Below are 17797 nucleotides of genomic sequence, written 5' to 3' on the forward strand. Positions count from 1 at the left end.
TTTGTTCTTTCAGTTATACTTACGTGTTTTTTTTGTTTTATTTCCGCTGAACGAAGGAGACGAATCGTTACGTACAGTTGTGCGTGAGCGCATATCGCGCGATTGATATTTAATATTTGGTACTGAGAGTAAACGCTGATCGCGTTTCTCTTTGGATTTTTGTCGAGGCGGTTTAACCGGTATACCCGTTTCGCCAAGAACGCCTACTGCACTTGTCGTAATTGAGGTGCTTGCGTTGCCGCCACTAGATACTAGTGGCAAGTTATTTGGTCTTGAGGCTTGCTTATCGTCGCTCTCTTCTGATTCGGGCATAAAGTCGACTTTTTTAAAAATCTCCTGATTCGTTTCTGCCCTGCTGTATTGCTCTCTGGAATCCTCTGAGAAAGTATTCTCACTCTGGGCATCGATTGCATCTCCCATAATACTTTCGGACATACTCTCCCGGCACTCGACACCCACAACGATTGGTTCTTTAGATGGTGATTGATCTTCCTCCTCTGGAGAGCATTCCTTCTGAGTATAAAATATCGCACTGCCTCCACCGCCTTTACCGGTAATTGCTTCGTTTTCGTTGTTTAATCCAATGCCGATTTTCATATTGACTCGAGATAATTGACGCTTTAAATTGAACGTTTTCCATGACATTGATTTGCGACGCTCTTGCAAATCTTTGCCCGCCGGCACAGTTGGTATACCTTCGCGTAACGGACTCTTCGGTATTGCGCCGCCAGTGGTCCTAGCAACCGCAACACCAAGTCCGGTCGCTAAGCTGGCATTAGTTATTGTAACTGCATTCCTATCATTGGTTTCAGGTGTGATCGGACGTGACGAACTATTTTGATTTTGATTTGACAACAACGCTTCCTCATTAACTTCTGGTATAAATTCGATAGATGGGCTATCAGGACTTGTAGTGTCATTTAGCTAAATGGTTGGTGTTGCGTTGGTTTCGATTTCGTTTCGATTATGGTTTCATTCGTTTACGGTTTCATTTTTTTTTTTTTTTTTTTTTTTTTTTTTAAATAAACACAAAATTAAAATACATACAACAATCAACGCTCAATACTTATTTACATACAATATCGAAAATACGTAGCTATCGTTGCAACTTGTTTTAACGATTTCATATATCGAAGCATAAGAATAATTTTAATGAACTTTTTTTTTAATTGATTTATATATTGGTTTCAGAGAAGAATACCCTCAAAGAGTTTATTTTAATAAAAGACTTACGGGATATTAAACGAGGGGAGATGATGCATCCCTCAAAAATGACCAAAATAATATTCATGGAATGATTCGATAGAAAAGACATAAAAATTACAAAACTGTTACTATAACTTACTTAAGTTACTCATAGCATTGACAAACTTTTTTTGCTCCGCTAACAGGCAGATCGCTTAAGTATGACATTTGCGGTCTTCTTCCTTAGCGGCTAAGCCACGTCAGGTGTAACCGCAAACTTTCGATATGCTAAGTAATCTCTAAGTGTACAAGGAGTTCTCCATTACTACTACCACTACTACTGCTAGTCCGCTAAAACAGACAACTTATGTTTCAGATAGCATTTCCACGGTCATCGGCTATGTTCTTCCTTGACGGCTAAGCAACGTCAGGCATAAGCACAATCTTTAGATATGTTAGGGATAATTTCTAAATGTATGAAAAGGTGTCCATTACTACTACTACTACTACTACTACTACTACTACTACTACCACTACTACTATTACTATTGCTAGTGCGCTAAAATACGCAAATAACTTTTCTACGCTAAACGTCTACGAACTAGAGAACCTTCTACTTGCGTCTTTTATTGCAAATACGAGAAATAAATAATAAACTCATCCGAATGTTATCTGTACACGCCTTGGAGGCAATATTGCAACGTCCTCGCACCTGAAAATATTAGTTAAAAGTGGGAAAATTTCCGTCGTCTTCGATTCTTCGATACTTATTGCCGATTATTCGACAGATGGAATTACAAATCTTTGTCTTTCGTCCTTTTGAATCTATTCACAAACATAATCACTAGAAGCTCTTTTCCACTGGATTGAGATGGAGAAAAATTACTTAAATATTTACATAGAAACAGTATTGGACGGACTGAGTTATTTTGAGTTGCTTCCAAAGGACAAGGTCAAATGCTTACTATCAATTAATCGAGGAACGACATAGTGGAACAGTTACGCATAGTAAATGATTATTTTCGAACCTAGCAGTGCAAGAACTTAAAATATTGTGACAGCTTTTTAGAGCTTAAAGATTGGCTTGAGATATGATGCCGTGACGCTAACTGATTGTCATTTCCTTCGAAACGTTTAAATTATTTAAATATTGTATTAAATATTGTAAATATTGTACGCCTAGTACGGACGGTAGTGGTCGTACCTCGTATAGCGCATTTTCGATTTAACAAATCTTCGTAACAGCAAGACAATCATTCTTGACTAGCGAAGAAAAATTGAATTTTGATCTTCTGCCCAACGTATCCGTCCATCCGTCTATCCACTCTGAACTTGTTCTCAGAATTTACTTGTCCTTTTTTTTCTTGTGTGGAAAAAAAGAAATAAGTAAATGTATGCGAAATTCGAAATGAAGTCAATCGGAGGAAATATATCACGCGCCACAAGTATCCCAATTACTAAAATGCAACTAATGCCTACCTAGACAAGAATATACCGTAATAATGCTGTCAAATCGTAATGAAATCGTATTTTCAATTATTTACGATATACGATACATTATAAATGAGAGGACGATACGATTACAATATCAGGCGAACGGGTCTTACTGCTGTTGTTCTAATATACGAAACAACTACGCCGTACTTGCTTAAAAATGAATCGAGTATTTTGACCTACTGAGAATATTCGATTTTGGTTCGATTATTCAACTCAGGTCGCACTGCGACTAAAAATATTCAAAATCTACGGAAGAAATTCGAAGCTTATGTTATTTGCAAAAAAAAAAAAATGTAATTTCAGTTCGCTTGATTTCTATAGGGTTTACTTCAGTGTGTCCGGCTGATCCGGTCATTTTCTTGAATTTATTTCCGAGTAACTGATTACTAAGCAACTATTCAAGTTATTTAGAAAAGCTATTCAACGGTCCACAAAAAAGAAAAAGAAGAGAGAAAATGTCCAAAATTTGGTTGAAATACTTCTCAGCGCTAATCTAAACGATCAATACCGAAATGTTACCATTGATAACAGTTTCATATATTTGATATATATCTCTATCTCTCTATCTCTCTTTCTTTCTATCTCTCTCACTCTATATGTATGCCTGTATGTCTGTCTATGCGTTAATTGTCAAATATATCGGGAAAGTGCGTCACATAAATTACGTCTCTTCTCTAGTTTCATGCTACGATATAATGATGTCCGTCCATTAAATTAATTTTGCCGATTTCTAATATTAATATTTGCGTTCGATTTTACCTTACAAAAAAAAAAATCGAGGCGTTTTTGTTGTTTGTATTTCGTTAAGTCGCTCTCGCTACGAGTACAGAAAGCAGCCAGAATGTCAAAGATATCGAATAAAATGAAGAGTGAAGATGTTAATCGCGATTATTTAAACGAGATCGTATTCCGATCATATTTCAAATTTCAAATGATTGAGAAAAGAAGAAAATGCGTTTTTTTCTTTTTTTTTTTTTGGAAAAATCTTTTAATTTCTTTTAATTTTTTTTTTTCATATTATTTTGGTCATTTCGGTTAATTTCAAAATTTAAAATAATTGCTTTATGGCAGTTAATAATTGGCATTTATTTATTTATTCATTGTAATAAATAAAATTGTTAGTGGAAAAAATGAAGCGATAGTAAAATAAGAAAATCGATCTCTGAATTAATCAATTAATTAATCACATTTAAGCAAGACACACACAAGTATTGAGAATTTACGACTTTTTTTGTAATTGTTTAGAAGAAAAAAAATTGTTTTTGTTTTTCGTTTTTTTTTTTTTTTTTTTTTTTTTTAAAAAAAAAAAAACAAAATAATGTATATATATTTAATTGTATACGTGTGATCAATCCAATCTCCGTGCACATTAAACAATTAGTCAATCAATCAATCAATCAATCAATCAATTAATTAAGTAATGAATCAATCACAAATAAAGAGATTTACCATGCTTCGCCTTGTGTTGGTTGTTAATTTGCAAATGGTTTTCGGCCAACTTTTCTATTCTAACACAATTCCATCAATCAATCAATTAATCTTGTTTTCGATGTAAAATTTCAAATCATTATCGTGATCATTATCGTTAACGTAAACGTATTAGCTTTGTATTTTTCTTTTCTTTCTATGCTTTTAACTGACTTTCTTCTGAATATTGATTTCGTTCGGATAAAGATGAATAAAAAAAGATATTCTTTCTTGCCATAGAATTCAAGCATTCTTTTTAAATTATTTTTGTTTCTTTTTTTTTAAATATTTATTCCCCTTTTTTTCTTTTTTTTTTTTTTTTGTTTAAGAACATTTGTTGTATTTTTGATGACTTGTTTTTTGTTTTTTTTTTTTTTTTTTTTTGTTTCTTTTCATTGAGGGAATTTTAATCCTTAAAACATCCTTATTAAAATTTTATATCTACCGCATACGCGTCATACGCATTATTTACGGAATTGAATCATTTTTATAATGCTCTATATAACTAGGGAGTAGAAATTCCTGTCGCCGTATTGTCAGAAATTATGCTATAAACGAAATAAATATGAAAATAAACACTTTTACGTTATAAATAATTTCACAAAATAAATATAATAACATTTCTTCGACAGAGGTGTACGAGGACCGAAACGCTGCTTATATAAGAGAAATGAGTAAAATTTTAATATCCTTAGGCAACAACAATGGCTAACGTCAGACATACAAAGAGTACGCGTTTAAAATCCTAAGATACGACAATCAATCATTTCATTCAATAATCGTTTCGATGGTAAACATGGTATGCAATATACACTACACGAGTGCCATGACGAACGAATGCAAACATATTGGGAATAAATCGTTTGATTAAAAAACAAAATGCATTTAAGTATAATCTCTCTCTCTTTTTCTCTCTCTCTCTCTCTCTCTCTCTCTCTCTCTCGCTTTCTCACTCTCTACTATTAAGACATATTTCTACTGGAACCTAATGACAAACACCACACAAACAATTATAAAAGAACCATTCGCGGCTCATGTGCTGCATATATTTCAAAATATTTAAGCAGTGATAACGGTTCTACAATCGTTTTTGCATTTTAGATATTACTATAACCGATAATTGAAACTTTAGCAATGCTATACAGACACATATCAGGTGCGTGCGTTAATTTTAGTCAGCGTTATTCTATAGGCAAAAATGTAATGGAAAATACCAACGTATATAACGGTTAAATTCGATGACTTTTTTACCTTCCTCTACATAAAACAACAGTTTTCCATTCAATATTATTGAGTTAATCGGTGTATGTCGACGCTAATCGCATCGGGCGCTCAATATTTCATTTTCGATCTTCAATTTCTTTTGTCATTTATTTGAAGAAATCTACTCTGCCGAAGTCCGAACAAATATGTTCGCAAACTAATGGTGATGCTGCTCCATCGTATCCCAATTCCCACTTTTTGATTTCAACAATTTAAAAGTTTCAACTCAAATTGACTGAAATGGCCATTTTTTGGCTACTGGTGTGGTAAGAGTTGTTAGGGATACGCTGTTGCAGTTCGAATAGGAAATACCGTCACATTCAGCGCACTCGTCGCCTTATGATTACCACTTGTTCAGATCGATGTCGCACATCGCATGGCTAGCACGCATATCCGTTAAGTTGGGGAAGTGCGAAAATGGATCGATGATTGGATGGATCACTGCCTAGCCAATGCTAGAAGATTGTACAAAATGATCTAAACTATTTTGATTAACATACCTATTTTAATAAGTTTTCTCAATAAATGCGTTTTTCAAGTAAAAAATATGATCAAAATTAACGCAAACACCTTTTCTATATATATATATATATATATATGTCAATGAAACTTGACTCGTGAAAAATACGATGTAACGCAATAAAGACTTTGTAGAATAAATATTTGTTTAATTAAATTTTAAATTAATTAGAAATTCATTCATTCAGTCCAGAGTGTAAACATACAACTGAATTCGAACCGCATACTCCGCAGAGTGGTATATGTGAACGATGAACTTTGTTAGAAAAGAGTGCAGTACTTCTTTATCAAACATATGCAAAGATGAGGATGTGTACTCAAATTATTAACCATTCTATACTTCCATAATGAAAATGGTCAAATTTTTTTCGGGGCACTAAAGAGTGTCAATGGATCGAAAGTAATGTCTTTCAAATGCCCAGCACCCAAGAATATGACGCTACACTAGTTTTACAAAATTTGCTTTGGCTCACTTATGCTCAAACTCCAGAAAAATAAACATATACATATATGCCAACCCTATCCTACTCCTTCCTAAAGTTGAAGAACTAAAACTTGGCTCATATATGTTTATCGAATAGTCGTAAATCGTATTCAACAATATGCCTCTCTATCCATCCATATAAATCTATGCCTATAAATGGAGAGAGAAAAATAAAAATAAATAATTATAATTGGCAATTCATAGCAGATGGTTGTTTGAAATCAATCAATCAATCAATCAATCAATCGGTACAATTCCTTATAAAGAAAAAAAAAAAAAAAAAATGAGAAGAAATTTATGCAAATTGATAGCATATGTTAATGACCAAATGAAATCTAGATAGGAAGAGAGAGAGAGAGAGAGAGAGAGAGAGAGAGGCATAGAGAATGGCAGCAGCCTCGGTGGGTGTTTACCAAGCAATCATTAATGATAGGTACGGCCCGAAGAATTGCATAAAACGGTTCGATGATTGGATCGCCGCCAAAGCAATATCGTTCTTTCGACACGACATCGCCATGTTGCAAATGATGCATTAATATTTTGATTTGCAAGGTAAAAATGATCACAATACATGCAAACACTTATTAGTATAGTTTGCAGCACTGCAGATTGAAAACCGGGCTCTGTCGCACTTCTTTCAATTACTATGCTACGAAGTGGCATATACGTGGATATTGATTGATATAACTCGATATAAATACTTCTTAAAATGTATATTTAAAAAAAAATAATAATAAATAAATAAATGCATTGCAAATATCGCACCCATCGACCAACTCATACGATCAATGTGAATAGGAATTTGAAGTGATGAGTATATTATGCAAGATTCTTCTAAGTATATTATGCGGCGAAGGTCATTTGCGTATTTAATTTTTTAGAGGCTAACTGATGATGAGAGAGAATATTTTTTTTTTTTTTTTTTTTTTTTTTTTTTGTCATCAAAATGAAACACAAACGTACATAAAATATATGTAAATAATTTTATGTTTTTTGTCGCAATTAAAAATTCGATGAATTCTTTTGCAGCACTTGAGTGAAAAGGATATCGGATTTCTTTAATTCCTTGCAAACTATATATATATATATATATATATATATGTAAGAATTCGATTTTCATTTGATAACGTAATTTCTGACAATACTAACCACTTGAGATTATTTTACTCCCACTCGCAATTAAATAAAAAAATGGAAAAAGGAAAATAATCAAAGGGCTCTACAGCTGTTACTACTTTAATTATTTTAAGCAAGTAGAGGGAACAAAGGATAGAAGGAAACAACAAAAAAAAAAAAAAAAAAAAAAAAAAATAAGAGTAAAATGGAAGACATTACATAAGAGCAAGTAACCTTTTGCAGTTGCTACTATTTTTGTTTTTGTTTTGGTTTTTTTTTATTTAAATTTATTTAATTTCTTTTTTTTTTTTGTTAGCTTACAGCCAAGCTTACAATTGAAGGCATGGTAGGTATGTATAGTCAATAGGCCAAAATTAGGATAAGTATCAATTGTTTGATTATTTATTTATCACAAAAGGCATATTATTTATTACTAATTGCTTAAGACGAAAAGAAAAATTCATGTTTAGTTAATTACACACACAACTCTTATTTGACATGCGATATCATAATAAGTACTCGTAAATATATATTTGTGGGCGTCTAACATATACTAAAAGATACACACACACGAAGGTAAGGTATACACAAGGGTTGTTTTTGCTAACACAACAACTACCCAGCAAAACTTTTTCAAATAGATGTACATGTAGATGTAGATGTGCTTGCAAATCAAAAAGAAATGAAAATGAAAACAATAATAATAATAATAATAATAATAAAAACAGAAAAATAAAAAGAAAAAAATACCATATGATAGCATTACAAACGGCCGCCATTTATTCGAGGATTCATTAAATGGCAAACTTTGAAAACAACGCCACTTCGTTTAAAGTTAATTTGAAACCAGGAGACATGAGCTCTTAAGCTTCTTCTTGGCTCACGTTGCTAGCAATGAAATGCGAAATGTGTTCTTCTTTGCGGCTTTATTCACACTTGCGAATCTTTGGTCCGCATGCCACGTCGCCCATTAAATCCAGGCAAGGCTAATGGGCCAGAAATTCTTTTCTACGCTGACGACGCCAATAAACAAAGACTTGCATTTAGGTTTCTTCAATTGAAGAACTCAATCTTCATGCGAACGCACGCTTATTGCGTAAAAGGCACGACCGAAAGAAAGGACAAAAGGGGGGGGTTATACATGAACATGTGTCGGATGCATGCATGCAACGCTCGAATTTTCTTTCTTTCTTTCTTCATATGTTTGCATCATCAAGACAGCTAGACAGACATACCTTTTATCGACTCCTCGATTCATATTTCTAATGGTTGTAACAATATGAAAAAACATATCCTATGTATAGCTCCTCCGAAATATTTTCGATAATAAAAATTAAATTAAATTTTTTTTACTTTCTCCAGAAGCCTTAATAAAGAGATTTTCGGATCGACGCAAGAAACGCAGATTTATAAATATCTCGGAAACTTTATCGACAATCAATTAGAGAATTTTGTCTTAATTTTGATAATTGACATACATATCGTTAATCAATACTATGAATTTTAACAAAAGGTTTGAAAGAATCCCTATAGGGGCTCAAGGAACGTACAAAAACTAGCATCCGCTCTGATGTTTAGTTTTCAAAAATACTTTTTTACTAACAATCAAACAACAACAAAAAGATAAATGATAGGTAGTAGAAATTGTTTGAAATAACTCTCAATGGTAATTGAAAAAAAAAAAAAAAAACTTAAGTTTTGCTGGGCAACTAAGTCTGAAGGTGGTTTTTGGGGGTTTAGCACACGGAGGTATAGGTAGACATTTATTTATATAAAACACAATTTTAAGCAATTTGCAAACTGATATCGGAAAAGGTACACATAACCAGAGGCAAATAGAGAGACAAAGAGACAGAGAGACAGAAAAAGAGAGAGAGAGAGAGAGAGAGAGAGAGAGAGAGTGTGAGGCAGAAAGAGTGAAAGGAGTAGGTGGGAGAAAGAAACAGAAACAGAAACAGAAACGGAGAATACTTTGGCTGTGGTTTAAACAAGTCACTAATCATAAAATAGTTTTAAAAAGAAAGTTTTAATAAATTATTCATTAAATTTTTTTTTTTGTTTTTTTTTTTTTTTAAAGTTATTGTTTAAGTATATTTAAAGTGTGATTATGTGTGTTTACTGTACTTTTACTTTACTTTCCTTTGCTTTTGTTTTTAATGGTAAAAAATGATTTCAAATTATAATTATCTCATGCCAATTAAAAAAACAATTTAATTAAAGAGAAAATATTTCAACAAAATATTTAAAAAAAAAAAAAACAAAAATAAAACAAAAAAAAAAAAAAGAAAGAGTTGAAATAAAGACATGTAAGAAAGCTTTAATATATTCACCATGAAAGCGAATATTTGATATCCACCACCTATCGTTACCTATCTAAAATTTAATCCACTCTTTCCTTTTCACAGACGACAGTTCAGGGTAACCGTGTAACTGTAAGTGTAAGAAAATTAAATAGTTTTTTTCAAATATGAAAATATGTACGGATAATGCCAGGCTCGATATTGTTTTCCAATTTGGGCAGGAAAGCCAGATGCGTAAGTCCATACCAAAAAAAAAAAAAAAAAAAACACTTTTCAATAAAGGGAATTTTATGATTATAGACTGCCTGCCTCACCCAAAGCAAACGAAAAGAATGACATTAGGATTTATCAAGTCTTTCGGAAGCATTTAATCTTAATCTACAGAATCAATTTCGCACTCGTTATACTCGTTAGCAGAAATTGTTGAACTAGCGAAGTAGCGAACTTCCTATAAATGGAAGCCTTACGCAATCTCACATTGTTAAATATCTTTTCGATTATAAAACAAGGAGTTGCGAACTTTTAAACAAATCTAATAAAAGACTAAATAAACTCTCCTCACTCCACTACCACAATCTTCGCAACTAATATTTGCCCTACAGGGCTTGCTAAACTGTGTTTTCCTCGAACGGCGAGTAAAACGTCAGCATCAAACACTGCTGTAGTTGTATAGTCTCAACATTTCACTTTGCTTAAACCAATTGTTAAGACTTCTTTTGTTGCAACTGATTCCATTGATTTCAGTGAATGAGTGAGTGAGTGAGTGAGTGAGAGAGAGTAAGAGAAAGAGAAAGAGAGAGAGAGAGAGAGTGAGAGTGAAAGAGAGAGAGAGAGAGAGAGAGGAAGGGAGAGAGCTTAATCGAATTATCTATTATGTATGAATTTCTCAATCTTATTAACGGAAAGATTCAATTAAAATCTGATGGTGGATATGAGCAGTTTTAATATATATATATATATATATTTTTTTTTTTTTTAATTTTTCATTATCATTATTAATTTTTATTTTTTCGAAATGTTATTAAAAAGCTTTAAATAAAATTAATTAAGTTAATATATATAGTGAAAAGTGAAAAATAAAAAGGAAATAAATTACATAAAAATGCTTCCTTCAATAATAAATAAAAGTAGAACTAGAAAATGCATAATTTCGAATTTAGTTACAGAAAACAATATACATATATATATATATATATATATATATATATATATATATATATATATACATATTATATATATAAATACTATAATAATTTAAATTTATTTATTTATTTTTATTTTTTTTTTTTTGTCGAGAACAAGCAGCTACAAAATTAAAAAATGGCAATTTCCCAACTTACCTGATCAGAACTTGGTGAACGGCTCTGTTCATCTTTACTTTCTAAGCGTTTAGGACTCTTTGGTGTCCTCGAATACGGATCTTGACCGCCATACAGATCCGGACAGGCAACACTTAATAAATAATTCTTTTGTATAATATCGATAACAACAAGACCATATTCGGTGCCATAAGCCATTCTGCAATTAATATAATAAAAAACATAATGCTTCTTAAAAGAATCGGGAAAATACGGGATAAAAAATTCTATTAAACGCATACAATTGAGTTCTTCTTATTCTTATCCTAACTATACCTATATATCCAAATTTAATAATAATAACAATAATTAAGTTTTATCCGATATACTGCAGTATGTTGCAGTATCCAAAACATTTGTATTGAAAATCTTATACGAGCATATTTTTTTTACTGTATTGTTAAATGAAGATCAAAATCAGTGCAACACTCTTTCGCGGTGTTATGTATAAAAACTAATGTTTAACAGGTTTTATAAAAATAAAAAAATAAAAAAAAAATTTATTTTTCATAAATAAATTTTTATGCCTAAATAGGGGGAGGTAGATGGCATCCGCACTTTGTAACAAAGAGGAGAAAGCTTCGAAATGTATATGTATATGTATATATATATATTTCTTACGGATTAGCATCATATTTTGAATTGATCTAGGCTTGCTTATCTAGTCAACGCAACGTCTGTCTTCCGGCTGCATCCGGTTTCCTGTTTACAAAAATTCATATATCATTCATTCATTGCCAGTTTTTTCACTTAAGTAAGCATTAAATAGGAACTAAATCAATCAAAGCATACGCCTAGGATATAACATAAACTGAGAATAACTGATCATCTCTGCTTATTTCCAATCTAACTTAAGTTACACACATTTCTCGAACAATAACTTCAACTAAAACATTGGCAGAGTATTTTCATTAAATACATCATCTGTCCATGAAACTTGCAAGAAAGTCATTGAAACCTGCAGATGAGTTTTTAGAATGGTTCCTGTAGAACTGCAAATAGTTGAATAAGTAAGCAACGGATAAACTACAAATATTTTTGAAAACTTAATTATCGTGAACTATCGCATGGATTGTTTAAGACGATGACGTTTATAAGAATTTCAAATATCACGTGTTTTTAAACATTTCATTAAAATATAATTATATATATGTATACATATATATATATATGTATATATTTATTTTTAAATTATACAATAATACTTACAGTCCGTAACTTGAATTAACGGCTAACGATGTTACTTGTACCAATTTTTTATTTGGACCAAATGTAAAGCAGAATAATTGCGGATGAAAACCAGGTGGTATTCGCAAAGGACCCGATTTCACATTTATTGCTGCATCCGCCTATACATAGAGTTGATAAAAAGAGATCGACAATGATTACAAATTACTTTCATATTTCCAAAATATCATATATATATATATATAAATATATATATATATAAATTATGAGATCTGTACCTTATCCGAATCACTTGATTCGGATTTTTGAACTTGATGCGGTGTAAAATCAAATTCAGGACTTGTGCCGTAAATATCATCAAAATAATCGGAAAATATGGGTATTTCCAAGACAAAAATACTTGAATGCGTTTCGACTTTACGAAATTTAAATAACATTACTTGGCCCATCGAACCGGCCACGCATAGACGTCGTGATTCTGAGCAAAGGTATATTATTTGTATAGCAAACGGAAACTCAATATTATTATCCGAGGAATGGGTGATATTTTTGGGTTTCTCAAAAAATTTTGCTGTTTTAAATTTATATAAAACCTGAAATGATCGAACGAAAAGTAAAAAAAAAATGGAAGCTTAGCTAAGATGATTCATTTATTTAATAGCATTTTCTTATGAATTGCTTTTCATTACCTGCAATGAGCCGGCGCCAGAATCCCAGAACTTTAAACTACCATCTTGATGACCAGTTATAACAATTTCTGAATAGCTACACGAGGCTGGCGACCATTCACCACCCGATATCGGCCATTCGCGTTCCGAGAAGGCGTTCTTCTTGCTTGTCGTAGTACGACCAATCTAAAAATTATTTATTTTACATTTAATTAAATAGATCTTGTTCGATTTATTGTCCGACTAAGAAAAAATATTGAAAGTAGCTTTATGAAACAAACATACTGAGTATAAAGCAGGAACCAAATCCGAGGGGCAATCAGTTAAATAAGTGCAACATGTAACAGGTGATTCGTGTAAGTCCATAGGATAAGGCGATTCGAAACATGGAAAACCGGATGTAAGTAAGTCTATTAATACTAAATCATATTGTAGGAGTACCGCTATCGCATAGGGTTCCTGGGTTTCTATAAAGCATAACATTAAAGCATTTTAGGCATGTATGTGATATGATTTTTTTTTGCTATAATAACATTGATTATTTTGATGTGTGTGTGTGTGTGTGTGTTTGTGTTTGTGTGCATTTTATTATAACAAAACTTAACTTACCGCACGTCCAGGGCTTCTCACAAAGTATTATAAAATCAACAACTGCATGCTCCATTTCTAAAACGGTTGTCGTTTTCCCCACCATAACTGTAATGCAATTCGATTTGGAACCCTTATCTGTGGGCATGCCTCCCGAAAAAATCGTGTAAGTTTCGCTAAATTTTGAGATAATTATTTACAATTAGAAATCTATATTGAAATCATTATATTACTTTTTAAGAAGATTTTAAGCGCACAGCCGCTCTCTATTAAAAAACGACCCATCTCCGTTTCTAGTTTTCGTCTTTCTCTCTCTCTCTCTCTCAGTCTATATACCGAAATTTATCTAACTTTCGTTGCAATTTTTTTTTTTTTTTTTCTATTTAACGTTCGAGGCTTTATCGGAAAAATTCAATTGTACGGCATTCTGTGCAAACAAGTTATGCTATATGGAATCGAATTTTTGCAAACAACTTTTGGTATACCGCGTCCATTTTTCATTCATAATTCTATCGGTTGTTGTTAATAGCTTTCCCCAGTGATGATTTCATTTGCTTGAAACACATGAAACATATAATACACGATATCCGAAAGTGCTGAACTGTAAAGTGCTTGATAAACCTCCTATGTAATTTGGATTAGTTTGAAAAGGACAAAGTCGACCCGGCCTGCCCTATGCTCACGAATATAAACTTCAAATGTTCTCACGAACAAAATTTTGTTCTTATCGTTCCTTTTCTCTTCTCGCAAAGTGAGCTATTAAATCGGTTGCAATTAGCGTCGCTTGCAATTCGAAAAACATTTGCTTCCCTTAGGCGTTATGGCTTCGAAATTTTATCTATAGCGTTTGAAATTTAAATATCACCACTACCCAAATTTTCAACCCGAACACGATAGATAATCAGATAACTTAAGTAAAAAAAAAAAAAAAAAAAAAAACGCTCACCGTAAATAACTAAGACGGGGCTGGGCTCATCATTCTTGTGCAAATTTGTAGACGATATCTTCACACAGTTAGGCAGTCGGGCAGTCGGGCATTTGGGCAGTTGGGCAGACAGACAGAAGCACATGCTTACGTCCGTTCTGAATTTGAAATTGGCCAAGAATTTAAATATTTTATGGGGATTTTGAAGCTCACTGCTGCGCGTTAAGAAGATCTTGCGAAAAACATTAAGTTTTCATACACTATAGTAAATAGTAAATAGGCATGGTCGATTTTTCCATTTTTGTTCGGGTAATACAACATCGCTCATAGAATATACATTGCAATGTTTGTACATTTACAAAATACCAAAATATTTGTATACCCTTTTGAAAAACGAAGATATTCTCAGTTTACATGATGCTGTGGGCATATACTTCGACCAATTGGGCCAACCTACATGCAAGAACTTTCAATGTTTCTGTCAAATTTGAAATCGATAGGCTCTGAAAATGATAGACTATAGGAGAATGTTTAAACACACACATTACACAGACGGACAGATGGACAGATGGACAAACGATCGATTCCGAATTTCATATTGATCAAGAATTTGTGAGATATCTGAAGTCTCCATCGATGAACGTCGGAAAGGTTTCGATCCCCCCCCCCCCTGCTTCCCCCCTTATCATTCGATGATGGATACAATAACGAAGTGTTTGCAATCCGTAGCAAATGAATCTTCTTTTCTTTGGCAATTTATAATCTAATCAAAATTAAATCATTCCCTTCGCTTTGTAGTGTGATTCGAAATAATACCAAAAAATCATTATAACGTTTTGTGTGCCGAAATTTTCATCAGTCTATGCAATTTATTGCCTATCTAAAGTGATACGACATGCAATCGACATAATTGTCATATTAAAATGCAATCAAGGAATACAATTTGGTAACGCGAACTCAAGCATTGTCATGAATACCTTTAGCACATGTTATTGAATTAGAATATTAACACAAAGGCAAACATATTTACTTAATAAAATTTGAACTCATGCCAAGCTAAAGCAAATTAAATTGCAAAAAACATGATCGCTTTACAAGCCGTGCTTGCCATGTCTTTCATTTATCGCATTAATTCGAATCACGTCACGTTAAATGCCTCAATTATTAGCGAAGGCATACTTAGAGCAGAGAGAGGAACGAGGTAACCGAACGATTGATAGAAAATGTATTCAACGAGCACGGACATCCCAAATCTGACATTTATGCTGTGCACAGTTGAATTAAACATTTTCACTATCTAAATATATTTAGATTCAATTGCTCGATTTTTCCCGCCGGCATGGCATGTTTCCTCGTTTTCTTGAAAACATCTTGAACTGCATGCGTATCAAGCAATTGCTTAACGACAACGTGGAATTGAACATTCAAGCAGGCTCTTAAGACATCTTTTCTTCACGTCGCTCTTGTCTTGACACGCAAAACATCGAAAATTTACATATCGTGAAAACTTCTCGCCACAAAATCCACTTGAACTGTTCGCTTATTGGTGTGATTATTATGATCATAACATTGCGTTGATTGCTCCAAATGATTGGGAAAAAACGTTACGTTACTTACACGCTTTAAGGCGATCATGTCGCTCGTTAATTGGCGTGAACCGAGTCAGATTAAGTCCAACCGTTGAAATCCGATTATTACATGGAAGTAAGTGAATAATTTTGAAATCTCAAAAGAATTTGGAAAAAATGCCACGACATAAACTTCAAAAAACTATTCAAGAATGAGATTATGAGGTTATGAAAACAGCCAGCACTAGAATCGCTAATCAAAATAATTAACAAACGCGACTAACAAGTCGGCATAGCTGAGCGGCCGAGCTGAGCTGTCAGCGTAGTAGGCGATACTTTAATTACGATTGAAGTGTGATCTCGTAGTTATAATAAGTATTTGGTCGGCAACCGGTTGAGCACATACCACGCACCCTTACCGCTTCTATCTTTCTATCTAATACTATCTTTCTGTCTACACTGCTGTGCGATAATCGTCGTGTTGTTTATATTGATGTGCATCTGCTATTAACTATACTTTTTCCCAAAAGACGATTTCAAAGTCACGTGTCTTGGCTGATATCATCGACTATTAAGCTATACGTGGCCAATTTTGAAAAGTGACATAAGTCCATACATAATTTATAACAACATTACTTTAACCGAGGCGATGATATCTGCACTGGAGATGTTTTGTCGCAATCAAGTCGACCAATGGTTCAATTGGCCGATGAAATTCTTCAAAAGCATCCTTAATAAAATTTTATTCAAAAAAAAATTTTGAATCGTTTGCATAACACTGGAAAAGAAATTCGATATTCGATTACGGCATCTGTTAAAAAATTAATGGACGAAATTTGTCGTTTCCGAATCGCCCCTTAAACGAACAAATGAAATGATGGCTCGCTCCTTCGAATATTTCAAAAAAATAGATTAACAATAATACACGAAAAATGTCTTCATGTCTTCGTACAAAGCCCAGATTGATGCCACATAAAAGGATATTTTGAAGAGCTGTTGGAACCTGGCCAGACTGGAGTGACTCTACTCTCTACTGTCAATAAGTACTGTGGGTGAAGCAACATGTCCATAATTGATTAAAAGCAAGCGGATGATGCCATAGCAAAAGCGGCCGACTATCCATATTTACAGTACTGATCCGGTAACAGTGAAGGAGATCTTGGCTACTTGGCTTGCTTGATCTTCAATGACTTTCATTACAATTCCATTGAATTCCTTGAATTTAATATAATTTGGTAAAAAAGATGATTCAGTAAAGTCCTCCTTCTTCTCACAAATTTCCTTCAAAGAGCGATCTCAATACGAAAGATCTCAAGATCTCAAATAAAAGAAAATACCTTTTACTCTGTAGTTTTTTATAAAAAATTAAAAAAGAAATAATATTTTTAATGACTCCATACACACGTACATAATGGAATCTGTAGAACGAGTGACAAGAGAGATGATTGGTTCGCTCTAATCGCTCCATAAAAGATGTTTAACCATTAATTGTACGCATCACACTATAATATAAAGTCCATCGTATCTAAGTTGCTATTAGTTCCAAATCTTCTATCTGATCCGATGTTAATGATCATTATGCATAGGTTTGTGCCGTTTGTTATATACTTTCGATGTACCGATGACCGTCCGCTATTCGTGTTACTGCTTAGCCTCATAAATAAAATCGTG

General features: G+C 32.9%; 1 protein-coding gene across 2 annotated transcripts in view; it reads right to left on the reverse strand.

The window, feature by feature from the left end:
• Positions 1–17797, reverse strand: part of LOC119638106 (syntaxin-binding protein 5) — a 49279-nt gene that overhangs the window by 25728 nt on the left and 5754 nt on the right. Inside the window, exons 8-14 of one of the 2 annotated variants that reach the window (XM_038034736.1) lie at positions 13655–13809; positions 13331–13512; positions 13067–13231; positions 12656–12970; positions 12399–12538; positions 11172–11349; positions 24–924 (exon numbers count right to left, since the gene is read on the reverse strand). In XM_038034736.1, coding sequence (XP_037890664.1) covers positions 24–924; positions 11172–11349; positions 12399–12538; positions 12656–12970; positions 13067–13231; positions 13331–13512; positions 13655–13809 — 2036 coding nt within the window. The remainder of the gene's footprint in view (positions 1–23; positions 925–11171; positions 11350–12398; positions 12539–12655; positions 12971–13066; positions 13232–13330; positions 13513–13654; positions 13810–17797) is intronic. The other variant, XM_038034744.1, reaches the window with a different exon arrangement.

The sequence above is a fragment of the Glossina fuscipes genome, unplaced genomic scaffold (assembly GCF_014805625.2).
Source record: "Glossina fuscipes isolate IAEA_lab_2018 unplaced genomic scaffold, Yale_Gfus_2 0, whole genome shotgun sequence".
Classification (NCBI taxonomy): Eukaryota; Metazoa; Arthropoda; class Insecta; order Diptera; family Glossinidae; genus Glossina; species Glossina fuscipes.